The 22,664-nt window shown below is 41.4% G+C and overlaps 1 protein-coding gene across 2 annotated transcripts in view; it reads left to right on the top strand.

Annotated features, from left to right (window-relative positions):
- Positions 1-22,664, top strand: part of cabin1 (calcineurin binding protein 1) — a 524,701-nt gene that overhangs the window by 361,597 nt on the left and 140,440 nt on the right. For both annotated transcript variants that reach the window (XM_078226800.1, XM_078226799.1), the window contains 2 exons: positions 1,137-1,233; positions 2,083-2,724. In XM_078226800.1, coding sequence (XP_078082926.1) covers positions 1,137-1,233; positions 2,083-2,724 — 739 coding nt within the window. The remainder of the gene's footprint in view (positions 1-1,136; positions 1,234-2,082; positions 2,725-22,664) is intronic.

Raw genomic sequence — 22,664 nt, 5'->3', positions numbered from 1 at the left:
GGCTTAGCGCCTGGATAGATGAAAGCATGACTGCCAGTGATAACACAAAAGAGGAAAAAAAGAAAAAAAAGTTCACAATTCCTGGGTACTTCCAGTAGTTTGTGGTGGCTGATGGTGGTGTACATATAATTGGCTAAAATTTCTGAAATGTTCAACAAATGCGGTGAAGCTCAGACTTCCCAAATTGACAGACTTTGGATGAGAGTTTTGCACCCTTCTACTCATTTTCATGATTCCTGGTTATCCAAGCGGATTCTTCATCTCTGAGCAGTTCTGATAAATGTGACTTTGTTGGTGCACAGTTTGCCATTGCCCCTCACCTCCATGTCTACCTTAACTAGGAGGATAGTTTCCCTTCTCCATTAAAGTAGACATTGGCTTGGCTTAAGGATATAAGTATAAAAGGCCCTGCACTTTTGCTTCATTGCACATGCTAAATTCTCCCTCCGTGTACCCGAACAGGTGCCGGAGTGTGGTGACTCGGGGATTTTCACTGTAACTACGCTGCAGTGTTAGTGTAAGCCTACTTATGACACTAATAAATAAACTTAACTTAAAAACTTAACTTAAATACACAAGAGACCAGTGGTGTTCTCAGAAAGTTGAAGATTAAGGAGATGGGAAAGGGCAAAGCCATGGACGGATTTGAATAAGAGAAAAAGCATTTCAATATTCTGATAGTGAACTGAGCACCTATAGAGGTCAATGAGCACAAGGGTGATGGGTGAACAGGACTTTCAGAGAAAAGAGACTTCCACCCATCACTGGTTTGAGGCTCAAATCCAAATGATCAAAACTATGTTGAAACTTAATATATCCAATCCCAAAATCTTGAATAAGATATTACAATCAATTGAAGACATGGCCTTTGAACCACTTTGGTTAATGTCCAGCTGGTTTTACTGACTTTGAAATCCAGCATTCCATTTAAACTCGAGTGTACACACTAATACATAAACAAAATGTGGAATATTTGCAGGCATTCAGATGAGAGACGTGATTTTTTTTTCTTTTGTAGAATTGATTGACTTCAGTTATAGAGGAAGTGGTTCATATTGAAGTTCATTTGCTGTGGTTCCATTAACTGGATGCATTGCATTCTGTTGTCATAGTGTTTCTCTCTTTTTTTCTCACAGGAAGTATTTGCGTGATGTGGATCGTCAAGTGCTTGCCAAGCGAGCGTTAATTTTCACAGTAAAAGTGCTTGAGGACAACTTGAAGGAATTATCTGGGGTAATTGTGCCTATTATTACATTGTTAATTGTCAGGGGTATTTTGATGGACCTTTCCCCAGTAGATGATATGTAAGGCTGGCCAGTCCCACTCCCCATCCTAGTTTGTTTCCTCTCTCTCTCCGTCAGGTAGAAGTAATACCTCCAGAAAGATTGGTTGGGAACTTGGTATAAACATCAAAGCTGTGCTATCAGGGTGCTAACATTTGATTGTTTCTTTTTGTTTTCTTAAGTTGGGTTTTTATTTATGGTGTTTTTAAGCTTCTGAAAGCAATTCTGTGACCTATTCAAATTGATGTGGTTCTGATGGGTGGAGTGAATTCTCTTTTAACAACTGGTTGAAATCCCGTGCAGTCACAAGTCAGTCTTCAATTAGAAGGCAATTGTTCCTGGTATAGGATTTAAGGTGATTTAAGAGCAAATAATTCAACACAGTACCTAGAAAGAAAGTAAAGAGAGCCTTTTCCTAGCCCATGCAGACTTGAGATTATAAATGTCTGCAATTTTTAAAAAATGGTGGATGGAGGGGAAAGGGAAAGGCATCAAGTCAAAGCGTTTGGTGGTGAACTGGACCCACACAGAGGGTAGTTGGAGTCTGGAATGAACTTCCTGAGAGGGTGGTGGAGACAAGTTTGATTGAAGTATTCAAAGGGAATTGGATTACTACCTGAAAAGAAATGTAATGTGCAAGGTTACAAGGATAAGGCAGGAGAGTGGGACTGGTTGGAATGCTCTTTCAGCGACCCACTGCAGACTTGATGGGCCAAATGGCCTCCTGCACTATAAGATTATGTGATTTTGTGATTTATATAACAAATGTTTCCCTCCATTGTTCTGTCTTACTGCTTAGATTACTGAAGACCCGATTCCAAAATCTTCAGGTTCTCCAATGGGGGAGATGACAACAGATGTTTCAAACAAACCCACTGCTGAGGATCACAAGGGTGTTGTAGCCAAGAAGATCACCAACTCTGATGGGCCTTCAAGAAATACAGAGAATGGGGTGAAAGATATTCCAAGAGGCCAACCCCCACAGGCTATGAACATGGAGCAAGGGGACAAAAATGATGCAGTATTGGGTGACATTAGCAAAGCATGCATTGGTATAGAGGAACCAATGGAACTTGATGGCTCTGTTGAACAGGGAAAATTGGATTTTTCATTCAAACCTCCCAGTGGTTTGGATACAGAGCACAACAAAACTCTTGGTGCCATTGAGGGGAAGAGTCCTGAATGCAAACCTGCCGAACTGTCTTTGGAAGAGTTGAGCATTAGTTCAAAGCAGCAAGGATCAACAGGCACGTCACATGTCGTGGCCAGTCAAGTGGTCAGAAAAACAGGCAGGAAGAGAAAACTGATAGATGACACAGAATCTGGGAAAACACTGCTGTTGGATGCATACAGGGTCTGGCAGCAAGGTCAAAAGGTTATGACTGTTGATCTTGGAAAGATTGAAAAAATCATGTCGGAGACCTACATGCTAATTAAACAGGTATAGTAATATTCTTATATTTTAAACTTATTTCTTAAAAGTATTTAACATTATTTAAAAATGATTAATTAAAATGTATGCTAAAGAACTCTGACCTCTTCCACAGTGAAATTTGCAGATTGTTCCTGGTAATGGGTCCCTGTATTAAGCTTCTTGTACAAGTACACTTGATTGTGAATTTGCTGTGAATCTTTATAAATGACAGCCCGGTTTATCACATTGCTGTGCTGCCTGGCTTAACATTGTGATGGCATTGTGCTCAAATGTGTAATTTATTTACATCATAGTGAATGAAAGGAGGAATGTGGAGTCTGGGAGCTAGCCAAGTGTCCCTACTAAAGTTGACAAAAAGCTAACTGATTCCCCACCAGGTAGAAGCAAAGGAAATTTTGCACTCCACAACCAGGATGGTGGCAGTATGGCTCGGATGTGTATTTATGCAGTAATTTCCCAGGAAATAAATATACTTCATGTGAGGTGACAGTAATTTTGCATGAAGAACCGGCCTGTGCTCAAATGTAAAGTAGTCTACAATTTCATATTCTCCAATCTCACTGAGAGCAAGCTGCCTCACCAGAGAAAATGCCACTAATTTGTAAACATTCCACTACCCCCAAGTGAGAGAAACATAGAAAATAGGAGCAGGAGTAGGCCACTTGGTCCTTCGAGCCTGCTGTGCCATTCAATATGATCATGATTGACCATCATGGTACTGGGTAATGAACCAGGCCAGGTGTTAGATTTGGAGGTAGGTGAGCACTTTGGTGACAGTGACCACAATTCGATTACGTTTACCTTAGCTACGGAAAAGGATAGGTATATACCAAAGGGCAAGAGGTATAGCTGGGGGAAAGGAAGTTATGATGCGATTAGGCGAGATTTAGCTGGCATAGGTTGGGGAAGGAAACTGCAGGGGATGGGCACAATTGAAATATGGAACTTGTTCAAGGAACAGCTGCTACGCGTCCTTGATAAATATGTACCTGTCGGGCAGGGAGGAAGCAGACGTGTGAGGGAACCGTGGTTTACTAAGGAGGTTGAATCTCTTGTGAAGAGGAAGAAGGAAACTTATGTAAAGATGAGACGTGAAGGCTCAGTTAGGGAGCTTGAGAGTTACAAGTTAGCCAGGAAGGACCTAAAGAAAGAGTTAAGAAGAGCCAGGAGGGGACATGAGAAGTCTTTGGCAGGTAGGATCAAGGAAAACCCTAAAGCTTTCTATAGGTATATCAGGAGTAAAAGAATGACCAGGGTAAGATTAGGGCCAGTCAAGGACAGGAGTGGGAAGTTGTGCGTGGAGTCTGAAGAGATAGGAGAGGCACTAAATGAATATTTTTCGTCAGTATTCACACTGGAGAGGGACAGTGTCGAGGGGAGTACTGAGATGCAGGCTGTTGGACTGGATGGGATTGAGGTTCATAAGGAGGAGGTGTTAGCAATTCTGGAAAGGGTAAAAATAGATAAGTCCCCTGGGCCGGATGGGATTTATCCTAGGATTCTCTGGGAGGCTAGAGAGGAGATTGCAGAGCCTTTGGCTTTGATCTTTGGGTCGTCATTGTCTACTGGAACAGTGCCAGAAGACTGGAGGATAGCAAATGTTGTCCCCTTGTTCAAGAAGAGGAGTAGGGACAACCCTGGTAATTATAGACCAGTGAGCCTTACTTCTGTTGTGGGCAAAGTATTGGAAAGGATTATAAGAGATAGGATTTATAATCACCTGGAAAGGAATAATTTGATTAGGGATAGTCAGCACGGTTTTGTGAAGGGTAGGTCGTGCCTCACAAACCTTATTGAGTTCTTTGAGAAGGTGACCAAAGAGGTGGATGAGGGTAAAGCGGTTGATGTGGTGTATATGGATTTCAGCAAAGCATTTGGTAAGGTTCCCCATGGTAAGCTTTTGCAGAAAATACGGACTCATGGGATTGAGGGTGATTTAGTGGTCTGGATCAGGAATTGGCTAGCTGGAAGAAAACAGAGGGTGGTGGTTGATGGGAAATATTCATCCTAGAGTTCAGTTACTAGTGGTGTACCGCAAGGATCTGTTTTAGGGCCACTGCTGTTTGTCATTTTTATTAATGACCTGGATGAGGGCATAGAAGGATGGGTTAGTAAATTTGCGGATGACACTAAAGTCGGTGGAGTTGTAGACAGTGCGGAGGGAAGTGGCAGGTTACAGAGGGACATAGATAAGCTGGAGAGCTGGGCTGAGAGGTGGCAAATGGAGTTTAATGTGGAAAAGTGTGAGGTGATTTACTTTGGAAGGAGTAACAGGAATACAGAGTACTGGGCTAATGGTAAGATACTTGGTAGTGTGGATGAACAGAGGGATCTGGGTGTCCATGTGCATAGATCCCTGAAAGTTGGCACCCAGGTTGATAGGGTTGTTAAGAAGGTGTACGGTGTGTTAGCTTTTATTGGTAGAGGGATTGAGTTTCGGAGCCAGGAGGTCACGTTGCAACTGTACAAAACTCTGGTGCGGCCGCACTTGGAGTATTGCGTACAGTTCTGGTCCCGCATTATAGGAAGGATGTGGAAGTGTTGGAAAGGGTGCAGAGGAGATTTACCAGGATGTTGCCTGGTATGGTGGGAAAATCGTATGAGGAAAGGCTGAGGGACTTGAGGTTGTTTTCGTTAGAGAGAAGAAGGTTAAGAGGTGACTTAATAGAGACATACAAGATGATCAGAGGATTAGATAGGGTGGATAGTGAGAGCCTTTTTCCTCGGATGGTGATGGCTAACACTCGGGGACATAGCTTTAAATTGAGGGGTGATAGATATAGGACAGATGTTAGAGGTAGGTTCTTTACTCAGAGAGTAGTAAGGGCGTGGAATGCCCTGCCTGTAGCAGTAGTGGACTCGTCAACATTAAGAGCATTCAAATGGTTATTGGATAAACATATGGATGATATTAGAATAGTGTAGGTAGATGGGCTTTAGATTGGTTTCACTGGTCAGCGCAACATCGAGGGCCGAAGGGCCTGTACTGCGCTGTAATGTTCTATGTTCTATCAAACTCAATAGCCTAATCCTGCCTTCCCCCATATCCTTTGATTCCCTTCACCCCAAGAGCTGTAACTAACTTTCTTGAAAACCTACACTATTTTGGCCTCAATTGCTTTCTGTGGTACTGAAATCCACAGAATCACCACTCTCTGGGTGAAGACATTTCTCCTCATCTCAGTCCTAAAAGGTTTACACTGTATCCTTCGACAATGACCCCTGGTTCTGTAGACCCCCACTATCAGGAACACCCTTCCTGCATCAACCCTGTCTCGCCCTGGTAGAACTTTCTAGGTTTCTATGCATCCCCCTCAATTCCAGCGAATATAATCTTAACTCAATCTCTCCTCTTACATTGGTCCCTCCATCCAGGAATCATCTGGTAAACCTTTGCTGCAATCCCTCTTTAGGAAGAACATCCTTCCTCAGATAAGGTGACCAAAACTCTCTCAGTATTCCTGTATAATTGCAGCAAGGCATCCCTCCTCTCGCTATGGAGACTTAACATACCATTTGCCTTCTTTACCACTTGCTGCACCTGCATGCTTACCTTCAGTGACTGATGCACAAGGATACTCAGGTCTCATTGCACATTCCGCTCTCTATAACCATTCAGATAATCTGCCTTCCTGTTTTTGCTACCAAAGTAGATAACCTCACATTTATTCACATTATACTGCATCTGCTATGTATTTGCAAACTCCCTCAGCTTTTCCAAATCACACTGAAGCATCTCTGCATACTCCTCAGCTCACCCTCTAATATACACCCAAATTCATATACACCATATACACCCAGCTTTGTGTCATCTGGAAATTTGGGGGTATTACATTTAGTTCCCTCATCTAAATCATTAATATATAATGTGAATAGCTGGGGTCCCAGCACTGACCCTTGCGGTACTCCACTAGTCACTGCCTGCCATTCGGAAAAAGACCTGTTTATTCCTACTCTTGGTTTGCTGTCTGCCAACCAGTTTTCTGTCCATCTCAATACACTGCCCCCAATCACACGTGCTTTAATTTTACACGCTAATCTCTTATGTGGAACTTTGTCAAAGCCTTCAGAAAGTCCACATAAACCACATCCACTGGTTCCCCCTCATCAACTCTACTAGTTAAATTCTTGATGAATTCCAGTAGATTATCGAATGTGATTTACCTTTCGTAAATCCATGCTGACTCTGTCTGATTCTGCTACTGTTTTCCAACTGCTCTGCTATGAAATCCTTGATAATTGACTTTAGAATTTTCCCCACTATTGACATCAGGCTGACTGGTCTATAATTCCTTCTTTTCTCTATCTCCTTTTTTGAACGGTGGGGTTACCACTGAAGATGACCACCAATGCATCCACTATTTCTAGGATCACTTCCTTCAGTACTCTGGGATGTAGATTATCAGGCACTAGGGATTTACCGGCCTTCAATCTCATCAATTTCCCTAACATCATTTCTCTACTAATACTAATCTCCTTCAGTATAAACTCCCTGTCAGTAAACCCTGTGTTTCCCAACAGTTCTGGTATTTTATTTCTGTCCTCCTTTGTGAAGACAGAACCAAAGCATGTATTTAATTGATTAGCCATTTCTTTGTTCCCCATTATAAATTCCACTGTTTCTGACAGTAAGGGACCTATATTTGTCTTCACCAATCTTTTTCTCTTCACATACTGATAGAAACTTTTACAGTCAGTTTTTATGTTCCCTGCAAACTTACTCTCCTACTTTATTTTCCCCTTCTTAATCAATAGCTTGACCCTCCTTTGCTGAATTCTAAACTGCTCCCAATCCTTAGGTCTGTTGTTCTTTCTTGGCCAATTTGTATGTTTCTCCCTTGGATCTAATGTTATCTCTAATTTCCCTTGTCACCCATAGTTTAGCCACCTTTCTTATTTCACTTTTGTGCCAGACAGGAATAAACAATTTTGCAATTCACCCATGTGCTCGTTAAATGTTCGCCATTGCCTGTCTTCCATCATCCCTTTAAGTAACATTTCCCAATTTATTATTACCAACTTGTGCCTCATACCATCATAGTTTCCTTTATTAAGATTCAAGGCCCTCATCTCAGAATCGACTACATCCCTCTCCATCTTGATGAAGAATTCGATCATATTATGGTCACTCATCCCCAAGGAGTCTCACACAATGAGATTGCCAATTATTCCTTTCTATTACACAGTGCCCAGTCGAGGATGGCCTATTCTCTCGTTGGTTCCTTAACATATTGGTCCAGAAAACCATCCCATATACAATCCAGGAATTCCTGCTCTATGGTATTGTGACTAATATGATTTGCTCAATCTACATGCAGATTAAAGTCACCCATAATTACAGATGTTCCTTTATCACATGCATCTCCAATTTCCTGTTTAATGCCATTCCCAACATCACCGCAACAGTTTGGGGGTCGATATCCAACCCTCACCAGTGTTTTTTTCCCCTTACTGTTTCTCAGCTCTACCCATTCAGATTCCACCTCATCAGAGCTAATATCCTCCATGACTATTGTGTTAATTTCCTCTCTAACCAGCAATGCAACTCTACTATCTTTTCCTTTTCATTTGTCTTTCCTAAATACCGAATACCTCTGGATGTTGAATTTCCATCCCTGGTCATCCTGCAGTCATGTCTCCGTAATCCTGACTGCTTACATCAATTTACGCAATTAATTCATCCACTTTATTATGTCTTTTTAACATGACTTGTCCCATACCCACTATTTTTCACTGGCGTTGCTTGATTCTGGCCCTTGATTTCTTGCCTATCACTTTTCTTATCCCCTTATTGTTGTTTGTTCTTGTCTTTGATTCCCCGTCCTCTGACTCCTTGTATAGGTTCCCATCCACCCCGTCATTTTAGTTTAAACTCTCCTTGTTCCAAGGCCTGCCAACTGGGGTGGGGTTTTATAGTCTCATATCCTGCTTTTTTCCAGAAATGCTTGGGATGGGTTTGAGATTGTTTTTATTTTTCATGTCGTTCCTTTTTTTATTCATACATTCAATGGGATGTGGACATTGCTGGAATTTGCTGTCCATCCATAATTGCCCTTGAGAAAGTGGTGGTGAGACACCACCTTGAACTGCTGCAGTCCATGTGGTGTAGGCACACTCACAATGTTGTTAAGGACGGAGTTCAAGGACCCAATGACAGTGAAGGAATGGCAATATAGTTCCTAGTGTCGGGCTTGGAATGGAACTTGCAGGTGGTGGTGTTCCAATGCATTTTCTGCCCTTGTCCTTCTCTAGGTGATAGAGTTCATGGGTTTGGAAAGTGCTGTCTAATGAACCTTGGTGAGTTGCTGCAGTGCACTTGTAGATGGTACACACTGCTACCACTGCTCATTGATAATCAAGGGAGTGAATGTTGGAGGTGGTGGATGGGGCGTCAATGAAGCCCTTTGCTTTGTCCTGGATGGTGTTGAGCTTCTTGAGTGCTGCTGGAGCTGCACTCATCCAGGCAAAGTGGAGAGTATTTCCTCACACTACTGAATTTTGCTTTGTAGATGGTGGACAGACTTCGGGGAGTCAAGAAGTGAGTTACACTTCACAGAATTCTGACCTGTTCTTGTAGCCACAGTATTTATATAGCTGGTCCAGTTCAGTTTCTGGTCAGTGATAACTTTTAGGATGTTGATAGTGGGGAGATTCAGCAGTAGTAATGCCATTGAATATCAAGGGGGGGGGGGGGGCGGTAATGATCAGATTCTCCCTTGTTGGTGATGATCATTGCCTGGCACTTGTGTCACGTGACTGTTTGAAACCTGACCTAAACCCAGCTGTTTTGGGTGGGTTAATTTTCCCCGTAGCTTTTCATAAGTAGTTACTGTGAATATGTAGAATGCAGTGAAGTTACTGTGAAATTCCCCTAGTCGCCACACTCCGGCGCTTGTTTGGGTACACTGAGGGAGAATTTAGCATGGCCAATGCACCTAACCAGCATGTCTTTTGGACTGTGGGAGGAAACCGGAGCACCCGGAGGAAACCCATGCAGACACAGGCAGAACGTACAAACTCCACACAGATGTGACCCAAGCCGGGAATCGAACCCAGGTCCCTGGCGCTGTGAGGCAGCAGTGCTGACTACTGTGCCACCGTGTTGCCCCATATTGCATATGTGAAGCATATTGCCCAAACTAGTTTATTTAACAAAAAGTTCCAAATCTACAATGCCATTCCAAACACAAGTAAATGAACCCCTCAAGGGATTCTTGACCCGCCTTTCAAATTGGTATGAAGTGTAACTAGAAGCTTTAGGATTTCTGTAGTTAGTTAGCTTCAACTGGAATGCCAACCAGGGCAGCTGACAAATTCACCTGTAGTCTTACAAGTAGCCTGTGAAAAATCAAAGATGGGGGTGGAAAATTCAAAATATCTAAAGAAAGGTTCTGTGTGTATTTTGACTGGATGAGTAGCCAATGTGGGAGAGACAGAATCTGGGAGGAACTGCTCTTCCGATCACAGAATCTGTCTCTTCCATATTCTGTGCTCCAGCTCCCCCAATCTCACGTTCTCTCTCTCCAGCTCATGATATCCTCCAGCAACTGAATCTATGATTGGAGGAGTATCAAGGGTGGTAAAAAGGGAATTTGTCATTAGAGGAGCTGGAGCAATGTTTGTGGTCAGTCCTGTTGCCGCTATGTAGAAGACTTTTAAAACTGCTTTTAAAAGGAGCTACAGATGTGAGACTCAGTTTGAATAAGTTACCTTGTGTCACGTAGTTAGATTTTAATTAATTGGCAATTCGGATCCATTCAGGTTCACGTGTGGCTGTTTTGATCATTTATCTCCTGTTTTTGTTTGGGATAATCAGGGAATTTCCTGTTGGTGACCTGTTTGTAAATTATTCCAATGAGGCCAGGAGTAACTGGATGCTGGAAATCTGAAATAAATACAGAAAATGCTGGAAGTACTCAGTAGGTCTGGCTTCTATTTAGAGAGAAACAGAATTGACATTGTGGGTCTGTGACCTTTCTTCAGAAAGGTTTTTGATGCAAGATCATCAACTTGAAATGTTAAAGCTGTTTCTTTCTCCACAGATGCAGCCAAACCTACCGACTTTTTCCAGCATTTACTGTCTTTGTTTCATGTTCCCAACTGGGATTTTAGTTCTTTACAAGTTAATGTACTCAGTGTTGCAGTCAGAAGCCCTGGCACAGGTTTAAGGCCTTTTCACGGCTACATTCTGAACACAGCAGTTAGATTCCAATTAATGATTTTAGAAAGTTGCCATATGGAGTAATCCTCACACGTTTATTAAACATTATATCTAGATCGAGCAGCAGCACACGATCATCTATTTACCAGATCCATCCTGTCAGTTTGTATTCTCAGCACTACTTCTGAATTGTCACTTATTTGCTGTAATGAAGAAAGTGAGATTATCATCTGGCAGGGTCATTCTCATTCTTTGAATTATATACTCATCCCCAACCACCAAAATCGCACGCACGCACGCACATGCACCCGCACATACACATACACACACGCACACACACATACACACGTCAACCCCTACAGGCCAATTGTGGTCTCATGTGCATCTCCAATTTTAATCCTTCCACGATGCCTTTGCTGTCTGGGCCTAAAGCTCTTCGATTCTTTCCTTGCACCTCTCTACCTTTCTCTCCTCCTCTAAGACGGTCATTAAAACCTACCCCTTTGCCATGCTTTTGATCTGTCCGAATATCACTGTATGTGGCTGTGTGTGAAATTTTGTTTGGCAAGGCTTCTGTGAAGCAACTTGGGACATTTTACTACATTAACGGTGTTATATCATTTTTCAAGTGTAGGTTTTTTGTTACTCAGTTTCAACTTGGCTCCAAATCAAATCAAACGTGCTCAAATCTCTGAGGCTTTAAAGGACACTGGTAGGAACCTATATGTCATACAGCCATCTGTAAGGTCATCACCACATTTTTTGTGTGTATTGGGTGTGGTTCGTCCATGAAACACAGTCAAGCTATGGCAGATTCTTGTGGTGTGCTGGAGGAGTGAAGAAAATACCAAAAAGTAGGTCATGTATTTATTTCAATGGTGATTCAATCAGTACCTTGCATTAATAATGACATTAGAGCTTCAGACAAACAGTAGAAAGTTTTCTTGTTCTTTCAGTGTATTCCATCATCTTAGAATTTCCTAGCTGTAAAACCTTGTCCAGCCTTGTAACATTTGGGTCAGCTTTTACATTGTCCCTGTACACTCAGTGCTAGTTCTGTTTCCAAGATGTACTGAAAAAGCTTGGATTTTCTCAGCACAGTACTGACCCCTATTTGATCACCCATACTCCATCATATAAATGCCCTTTCACTTTACTGTCCACCTCTGGTAACATTTACCTGTTCCTCACTCAGGTTGAGTTTCATTTTTCTGTTCATGTCTTTGTTTATTTATCTCTCATTACTGAGAAACAATTTAAGGCACAAATGAAGAGCAGTCCAATGAAATTCAGTTTTGACACTTTAGCAGCATCCAATCACAGAGCTGGAAGCTCCGTCTGATATAAGGCGTCTAGATAACAATGTTTCACAAACTACAGATCTATTGGGTTGATTTTTGACCATTATCTTCTAAACTTGTAAATCTGGCAATATTATATCTTATACACATCCTGAGGAATAATCCACAGTTGGTTTGAGGGATGGAACACTGTTCTATATACTTTATTCATGCTCAGCTGTTATTACTTCGTCTCTCTTCTATGGTTTGCATTTATTTCTTGAAGGCTTTAACATGAGGCAGGGACATTAACCAGGAGCACAAAATGGGCTGAAGACGGACGAGTTTCTTCTATTGTTTCTGCAATGTTTGAGTTCCCTGGGCAGTGAATAATTGGATGATAAAAAAGATTTTACTGCTATTTTGATCATGCATCTACCTTGAAAGTGCCAATCGGCATTTCTATAAGGTGGTTTGGAGATTCTATGGAGGTCCTGTTCATTGGTGCCCCATCTCTCTCTCCTTCTCCTCCCCCCTCCCCCACTCTCCGCATCCCCCATCATCCTCTCTCTCTCTGTCTATATTTTCTCTGTTTCGCTCACTCTTTCTCTCTGATGGAAGTAGAGCTCTACCTCACTTCATACAATCAAAATTCACAACTTTTCCATATGCACTTTTGGATATTATATTGCATTATAGAATCCCTAAAGTGCAGAAGGAGGCCATTCAGCCCATCGAGTGTGCACCCGACTCTCTGACACCATTTTACCCAGGCCCCAGCGCCCCCCCAACCCCCATCCTTGTAACCCCACTAATCCCCCTAACCGACACATCTTGGGACACTAAGAGGCAATTTAGCATGGCCAATCCACCTAACCTGCACATATTTGGAGTGTGGGAGGAAACCGGAGCATCCGGAGAAAACCTATGCAGACACGGGGAGAGCATGCAGACTCCACACAGACAGTGACCCAAGGCTGGAATTGAACCTGGGTCTCTGGTGCTGTGATTTAAATTGTATTAAAGTAAATTAAATTTAAATTGTACATCTAAAATAGACTTCAGTCAGTAGTTATCTCTTGAGGAAGTTCCTTATACCTGTAGCGTGAGGACTGCATCAATACTTTGAACTCCAGTTAATCAAATACTCAACTTTTGAAGGATGATAGCTATTTAATCTGTTAACTCCAAGACATCACAAATGTTTTGTTCATAAGCAACAATGAATGAATGCAGTTTTCAGACTGTAGAAATAGTTATTATCTATAATGGCTGATACAGCAGGGTATGTATTGAAAGCAAATTAATACCTGTCATGTGATATGACTCCTTTCATCTCCTATGTTGTACTCTGCCTCGAGACCCAGATGAATGTTATAAATGGGTGCCAGTTTTTCTCCTTTTACCAGTTATCTTTCCTTCACTGTTGTGTTTCCATATTGAATGGAACTGTGTGGAGCAGAAGCAAGTCATAATTATAATTTTTAAAGGCTCCCTATTTTCAGGCTGTTTAAAACAGATTGCAAGTTAAGTATTTGTGAGCTGGATGTTCTATTATATTCCTTTCTCCTTTAATTATAAATCATGTCAATGAACTTGAACATAGTTAAATAGTGACAGTGAAGCGTTTTCAGCCTTTCGGAGACTCCGGGATATGGTCGACAGCCTGTGCCATCTCACATGTAAAAGAATATTTTTTAATTTTTCATGGGACGAGTGTGTTGCTGGCTAGGACACCATTTGTTGTCCCTTCCTAAGTGCCCTTGAGAAGGTGGTGGTGAGCCACTGCTGTCTATGCGGTATAGGTACACCCGCAGTGTCGTTAGGAATAATTGTTAATATTCTGGGTAACTTCTGCTAGAGCAGTTAGTTAACAGCATATGCAATTTGTATATATTTCTGACTGCAGAAGCCACATGTCTGCCCTAGGGAGTTAAAAAGCATAATCCCTTGTTTTGCTGTTCTCTGTAATTGGCTTATTCATCTTCCCCTTCTTTGTATTTCTCTTCTCGGGAGCAGAATCATGGAATGGAGTAAATGCAGAAAGGCTGGAGGGTAGCAAAGGTTTGAATTGTTGACTTATGCGTGACTTTTGGTCTGATGGGAAGTTATGGTCCTGAGGGTGTCAAGTGCAGGTGGCCTGGGTCCTGAATTCTGTGGGTTTGAGGGTGAAGTAAATGTGTAATTATGTCTATAAATCGGGGCGAGTCAGTGCAGGATGTAGATGTTGCTGTGGGAAAGGGAAATGTGAGAACAGGTCATGATTTGCAGATTTTACTGAATATTAAAGCATTCAATATGTACCAGTGCTTATTTTGAGATGGGTACAGTGGGATGGGTGATGCAGTATCATGGTAGGTGCATGCCACAAATTGTTTTGATATATGATGTTTTTGTGACTCAATACCACATAATATATTGGGATCTGATTAGTACCTAATGACACAATTCTAATTGGTTGCTGATGCTAAAATCTGATTGAAGGAACAGATGTGTGGAATCTGATTTTTTGATTGAGTCTAACCTCTCACTGGTTGATCTTTGATTCTGTGCTTTGATTGGGAAATTTGATTGGTTGAAGAGGTTTTTATTTTCTGTTTCTGCTTTGGGGAAGGAACTCTGCACACTAAAATATGGACATATAATCACACAAGCAAAAAGATGTGACATAATTACAAATACTGTATTATCACAGAAACATCACTCTATAAAAGTGTGATTTGGCTAGTGCTACAACAACCAATATAATCTTGTATTTCTCCACACTAAATACCATCAGCTGTTCCTTAGCCCCATTCCTTTGATTGATTCAGGTCTCTGTCAATCATTCTTGAACTTGTAAACTAGCCACATAGTTTGGTGTTAAGTGCAAATGTTATATCCTAAAATAATACTTATTCACCGAGAAGCATTTTCATTACTAATGCCCACCTTACACTTTGATAAAGCAGCGCACTTGAGCTGAACGCATCAAATCTGATTGCCATATGATTCAGGTTTGTAATAAACAGGGTGACATGATTCAGTGACTCATCTCACCACACCAGTAATGGTTACTCTTGGTAAGTGAGGAACATTCTTATTGAAAACTGATTCTACCGTGAAAAAAAAAAAGCACTGGTCCTGGATGCAAGAAGTGCTTTTCCGCACTTAAGTTGAAGCTAGAACTATCAGATCTGTAAACTTGTATTGTTGAGCTCTGGACAGTAATGCTGGAGGAATCAGCAGAGCGAGCAAACGGTCCTTCACTCCTCACTGTCTTGGAACGAACAGGTTCTTTCTATATTGGTGCAAGGATGCTGCTGTAATTGTAAATGGATGACCAAGTGTGGCAATTTATCAGACGTTGGTGAAGGTGTATGGTCCATTCAACAAGAGTTGGCAAAGCTGGCATCTTAGCTCTTGGGCTCAGACATTCCAAATTTGTTAATGAATTGCTGTGTTTTGTTTTGATCTCTTGGCAACACAAGTTACTGTAACTACAGCAAACTCTAGCTGCTCTTTTTATTGCTAATGACCAAGCTGGCAGTTGTGACTTTTGGTTTCAGCAAATGTAGAGTTTGGCTTTTGGGTTCAGAGAAATAAAATATAAAATGAAGCATATGTGTGTGAGTAAATGTGTGTATAGAACATAGATATCACAGGTCTAGACTTGTGAAATTTTTGTTCTTTCTGAGTAAGGCACAAAAAGACTCACTGCTGTTGTGCCAAATACCTGCACAAAATATTTGTGTTAATCACTGGGGCCAGGTACAAGTGTGTCTCAGTGTTTAACTGAACTAACTTCATTTATTTAATCAATCCCAATTCGAGTTAGCTGTATTATTCTGCCTCTCCCTTTTGAAAGGGAAACAGTAAATGATGCCCTTAAACATCATCCACTTTGGCATTTTTGGCAAACCTCACCAGAAATACATGGTATGCACTGAGTGGAGAGTTGTACAAATATAGATGAAGTTTAAGAATTCTAACTTCAGAACTATCTAAATAAACATTTTATTTCCTCCCCTCACACAAGTTTACTTTCAACAGTTTTTTGCTGCAGTCTTCTGTGTAAATAGAATGTATCAATTTGGACACTGGCTGCTCTTTGTGATAGAATAATACACAAGCTCATTTTAAACCCATTATGCAACAACATCTGGATAAATAAATTGTAGAATTGGTTTCATTAGGCTCTTTTTGGTCAGAATCCACCAAAGCAAGTTATAGCTTATTTACTTTGATGTACTGAGCAGATGTGATTATCATGAACCATATAGACATGATGACTTGTTAATTTGTAAATGGCATGTAGTCCAATAGAATCTGACATCAAATATGGTTGCAAAGTAATACATTTATTGTGTTTAACCAAGTCTTTGACACACGCACTGTTTTTACGGAGCTCATAGAACCCCTACAGTACAGAAAGAGGCCATTCGGCCCATCAAGTCTGCACCGACCACTATCCCACCCAGGCCCTACCCCCATATCCCTACATATTTTACCCACTAATCCCTCTAACCTACGCATCTCAGGACACTAAGGGGCAATTTTAGCATGGCCAATCAACCTAACCCGCACAGCTTTGGACTGTGGGAGGAAACCAGAGCACCCGGAGGAAACACACGCAGACACGAGGAGAATGTGCAAACTCCACACAGACAGTGACCCAAGGCGGGAATCGAACCCAGGTCCCTGGAGCAGTGCTAACCACTGTGCTACCGTGCCGCCCCTTCATATCTCTTCAGGTATTGTCCCTCTCTCCTTGAAATTTGCCATTTTCACCTCATTCCTCAAAAAACAACCCTTGACCCAGCATCATTCTTGTGACCCGCTCCCATCTCCAACTTTACTTCCCTCTACAAAGTCATTGAATATGTTGTCACCCCAAAATCTATTCCCACCTTTTCCAGAACTCCCATGTTTGAATCCCTCCAATCAGATTACAGTAACAAAACAACTCTTTATCAAAATCCTAAATGGCCTCTCTCCTCTTCCCTGTCACCATACTTCTCCAACTCCTCTCCACTGTCGTCCAGCAGGTTGGGACTATTCTCATGTGGTTCCATTCTTATCTATCTAACAGTAGTCAGCATATCACATGTAGTGGCTACTTTTCCTGCTCCATCAGCATTAGATTTCACATGTTTGTTGTTGACACCCAGCTCTGCATCACGATCACCTCTCTCGACTTCTCTATTGTTGCTGAATTATCAGACTGCTTCTCCAACATCCAGTACTGAATGAGCAAAAATTGTCTCCAATTAAATATTGAGAAGACTGAAGTCATTGCTTTTGGTCCTTGCTCCAGATTCCATTCCCTTGTTACTGACTCCATCTCTGCCTAGCAACAGGCTGCGATTAAGCCAGGCTATTTGTGACCTCGGTGTTGCATTTGATCCCACGATGAGCTTTCGACTTCATATTTGCATCATCACTAAGACCACCTATTTCCTCCTTGTAACATCACCCGACTTTGTGCCTGTCTCAAACCTGCCGAAACCTGCATTTATGCTGTTGTTACCTCAGGTCTTGACTATTCCAATGCACTGCACTTCTGGCCTTCCACATTCTGCCCTTTGTAAACTTGAGGTCATCCAAAACTTTGTTGTCTGTGGTCTTAATTCGAGCAAGTTCTGTTCCTCTTTCACCCCTGTGCTCACTGACCTACACTGGCTCACTGTCAATCAACATCCAAATTCTCATCCTTGTTTTCAAACCCCTCCCTATCTCAGACACCTCAGAAGGTTATAGGGCTGAAGGAGATTACTTCTCCAATTCTGCTTTCTTGTGCATCCCCAATTATAATTGCTCCACCGTATGTGGCTGTACCTTTAGTTGCCTCCAAGCTCTAGAATTCCTCCCTACACCTCATTGCCTCTTCCCTCCTTTTCTTCCTTTTAGATATTCTTTAAACCTAGCACTTTGACCGAGCTTTTGGAATCACATGGCGTAGTGCCGTACTTGGTTTTATTCTGCTTCTAGTAAACGCCTTAGGGATATTTCGTTACAGTAAAGGCATTGTATAACCATAAGTTGTAGTCGATGTTGAGCAGACATATGGAACAATAAGCACAGTTGCCTTGTTTTTTCCTCTGGGTAGAGAAAGAAAAAATACTTTATTTATATAGGACCTATAAGGACCACCAGATGTCTCAAAGCGCCTTGTGGCCAATGAAGTACCTTTTGAAATGTAGTCACTGTTGTACTGCAGGAAGCATGACAGTCAATTTGTGCACAGCAAGCTCCCACTAACAGCAATGTGATAATGAGCAGATAATCTGTTTTTGTGATGTCGTTTGAGGGATAAATACTGGCCAGGACACCACAGGTAACTCCCTTGTTTTTCTTTAAAAAGTGCTGTGGGATCTTTTACAACCACTTGAGAGGGCAAATGAGGCCTGAATTTAACATTTCATCCGAAAGGCGGCACCTCCAACCTCCCTCAGAACTGCACTGGAAAGCCAGTCTTGATTTCTGTGCTTTTGAGTACTGGAGTACTTGAAACCAGAACCTTCTGACTCGAAGGCGAGAGTGCTTTTGGTCCTGATTCTAAATTGTGAATGAAAACTCAATAACTTTTAGAGGTTTCTAGTCATGCATATCGTCCTTGATTATTCATTATGTCCTACTAAGAGAATAAACATGATCCCCAGCAATGGGGGAGTTCCCACAAGACACCATTTGCCCAACTAGTTTACGATTTTATTCCCTTTCTTCATCTCATGGCTATTTTAGCTATCACATTTCACAATGTGGAGACCAGTCATGAATCACGTATCCTGCACTTTCAGCAGAAGCTAAACAACAGTCAGCTAAATTACGTCCTAACACATTAAACCCTAAAACATCCTGAAAATTAACAACTTTTACCATTTCATTATCCCTAGCTAAAGTACAAATTCACAAACCATTTATAAGTAAGTAGAAAACAGACACCTTAAATCATATGAGATTAAGTCAAATTCTCACCCTATGTACATTTGCAACTAGGATATCTATGAGGGATATCAATAAATTCTTATATTAATATGGTGATTGTTCCTACAGAATGCTTTACAAGGTGCAGGAATTCAGGGAAGAGACTAAACATAATGTTGAAGAGGTGATCTTTTTAAAAATTAGATTTGAGTGGCAAGGAGTGGGTGGGTTGAGAATAGTGTTCAAACAACAGAAGCTCCAGCATAAAGGATCAGCTTCAGATGCTGGAGTTGATGCTCTTTCAATGCTGTGACAGAGACAGAAACCTGATTGGAGAGGTCCAAGCATAGGGTTTCTGGAAAGATGGGCACGGATTTAGGCAGCAACATGTTAGTGACTTTGGAGAGGAAAAGGAGGTCGGAGATTTCATCGCTCCATAGCCTCATCTCTCCTAACTCTCTAACCTCCTTCAGCCCTCCAGAACTGTTTCTTTAACTCCAGCCTGGTGTGCTTCCTCCACTCCCTTTGCTTATAATTAGAAACCATGTCCTCAGTTTCCTAGGCCCTCAATGCTGATATTCCCTCCATAAACCCACTCCCTCTCCATTTTCCTCTTCTTTTAAGATGCCCCTTAAAATGTATTTCTTTAAGATTTTGGTTACCTAACCTAATGCCGCCTCTGGTTAACTGTTATTTTTTGTACAATTATGCTTCTGTGAAGCATCTGGGACTTTTGCTACATTAAAGGTATTATAGAAATGTAATTGTTGTTACAGGCTAGAATCTAATCGGGGGTTAAGATGGTTTAAATGTGCAATAATGGATAATTGGAATGAATTGCAAGCTGGAATCTAATTGAGTTGGTTGAGTTATCTCCTGAGGTAGAAGAAATAAGTTTTTTTTGTTAATCAACTTATTTTCAGGATTTGCCTACACCTTTGAAGTCAGATCGGTTTGTTATTTGTTTGATTGTGTGTACTATAACTTGAGGTGTTCAGACAGTGGGAGGATGATTTGTATTTTTGAGTTATAGTTGGAGTGACACTGAGGGCAGCTATCCGTGCTCCATCTGATACAGCACAACTTGCATTTATATAGCACCTCAATGTAATAAAATGTCCCAAGGTGCTTTGATATCACGCCACAGAGTTAAGTGGGTAATAGGGCAGATGAGCAAAGGCCTGGTTAAGGAGGTAGGTTTTAAAGAGTGTCTTAAGGGATGAAAGTGAGGCAGTCTTAGTGACGGACTGGATATCTGATCACCTTGGGGATAAACACAGCACCAAGGTTGCAAACAGTCTGCCTCAGCTTCAAGTAATTGATATGGTGAGGAATAGAAACAATGGAAACAGAGCTCGTGGTGGGCTCTGAACACACTGGCTTCATTCTTCCCAATAGTTAGTTGGAGAACATTTCTGCTCATCAGACACTGCATGCTGGACAAGTGACATGACAAATCAGAGACTGGAAATTTCAGGAGAGATGGTGCTCAATAAAGCTGAATGCCCTTACTGGATATGTGGAGCCCTGATGTGTTTTCGGATGATGTTACCAAGGGGTAGCAGGTTGATAAGAAATATGAAGGAACCAAGATAGTTACAAGTCATGTCCCCAAGGATCTATCAGGAGTGGGAAGAGAAGTCATTGCAGGGGATTCTGTGGCTACAATTCAATACATGAGAACCAGACAAGGGTGCTTGTACCCAACTGGACAATGGGGGAGGGCAGTGTGGTCAACCCTGTTGGAAGTTGCAGATAGTTAAGTGGAATGAGGAAAGATTGTTTGCTAGAGTCACACAGAATATAATGAGAGTTTGTAAAGGTTGTTTCATTACTAGGGTGGAGGTGGGAACTACATCCTAGGAACCTTTAGTTGCACCCCACCTATATATATATATATCCTTCCTTAAGTGAGAAGAACAAAACTGTACACAATGCTGCAGGTGTGGTCTCACCAAGGCCCTATATAATTGCAGCAAGATTTCCTTAGTCTCACACTCCAGTCCCCTTGAAATAAAGGCTAACATACCACTCCTCTCCCTAATTACTTGCTATACCTACACTCCATCTGAATACCAACATTTTAAAAAGAAATTCTGCTTTTTCCATTCTTCCTATCAAACTGAATAAATTCACACTTCCCCCACACATTATACTTCATCTGTCATCTTCTTGTCCAATTACTTAACCAGGCTTCTTTGCATCATCCTCACAGCTTACTATCCCACCTAGCTTTATATCATCAACAAACTTGAGTATATTGCACTTGGCCTCCTCACCTGAATCATTGATGTAGATTGTAAATAGTTGAGGCTTCAGAATGGGTGGTGATAGGTGGAGCCCATTTACTGTTCCATGGGAAGCAATGACAGCAATAAGAGGGTGCACCATTGCTAGATTCCTAACCCAAGCCTTCTACTGATCAAGTCAAAGGCAACAGCTCACTGACCTTCACAATCTGGTATGACAGGCATATGACCCAAAGAAATGAGAAAAACAACTAAAGGGGAGGATAGAAAGGGAAATAACGAGAGAAATTAAGTATAGGGATTGGAAGTAATATATTAACATATATAGATTGAGGCTCCACCCATTACAACCTGTGAACCCAAAAATTACCCATTAATCCTATTTTCTGTTTCCTGCCTAAAACCAACCCTCAATCAAATTTGTTATTATATTACCCCCAATCCCATGAGCCCTATACTTACTTTCCCTCTTTATCTCCCTTTCTATTCTCCCCTTTAGTTGTTGTTCTCATTTCTTTGGGTCATATGCCTCTCATACCAGATTGTGAAGGTCAGTGAGTTGTTACCTTTGACTTGATCAGTAGGAGGCTTGGGTTAGGAATCTGGCAATGGTGCACCCTCTTATTACTGTCGTACTTCCCATGGGACAGTGAATGGGCTCCACCTATCACCTCATGAGATCAACAATTCAGTGGAATGGAGATAAAGCCTTCAGAATCCACACTGCCTAGCAGTTAGTGCTCCTTACTTTTACGGCTCTAACTTTTAGGGCAATTAAGTGGAATAGCATCTTTCAGATGTTTATTTTCAGGTTCCAACAGTGACTGTTACTACCTAGTAACTGTTGTGTATATTTAAAAGCCCAAAAGGAATGCCAGTACATCCACAGTACACACAAAGTCAAAATACATCTGCTTTGTGTGCATGTTTGCAGAGGGCGAGGAATGGAAAACAACCCTGCAGCTGTCTGCCACTGATTGATGACTACAATATGGTCATACTAAGAATTGATTCCAACTTTTCCCTCACATTTTAGCCAAGTTTTCCCAAGAAGCCTTTGCTAGCAAAGAATACAAAGAAAATATACCGCATTAGCGTGTTATCAATGATGGTTTTTACAATTGGAGTTATTTTTGTCCTTTTATATTTTTGGTGAATTGTGAACTCAGTAAAGGTGAGACAGTAAACCTAGCAGAGGTGATCCTTGGCTTTATGAATAGAGTAAGAGTTTTAACAACACCAGGTTATTCACTTTATGAATAGAGACATAGGGTATAAAAGCAAGACCTTTATAAAACACGGGTTACGAACCATCTAGGATATTCTGGGCACCACACTTTAGGAAGAATG

Source organism: Mustelus asterias, chromosome 13 (genome assembly GCF_964213995.1).
Source record: "Mustelus asterias chromosome 13, sMusAst1.hap1.1, whole genome shotgun sequence".
Taxonomy (NCBI): domain Eukaryota; kingdom Metazoa; phylum Chordata; class Chondrichthyes; order Carcharhiniformes; family Triakidae; genus Mustelus; species Mustelus asterias.
The sequence above is the reverse complement of the archived record's forward strand: the minus strand, read 5'-3'. Positions and strand labels throughout refer to the sequence as shown.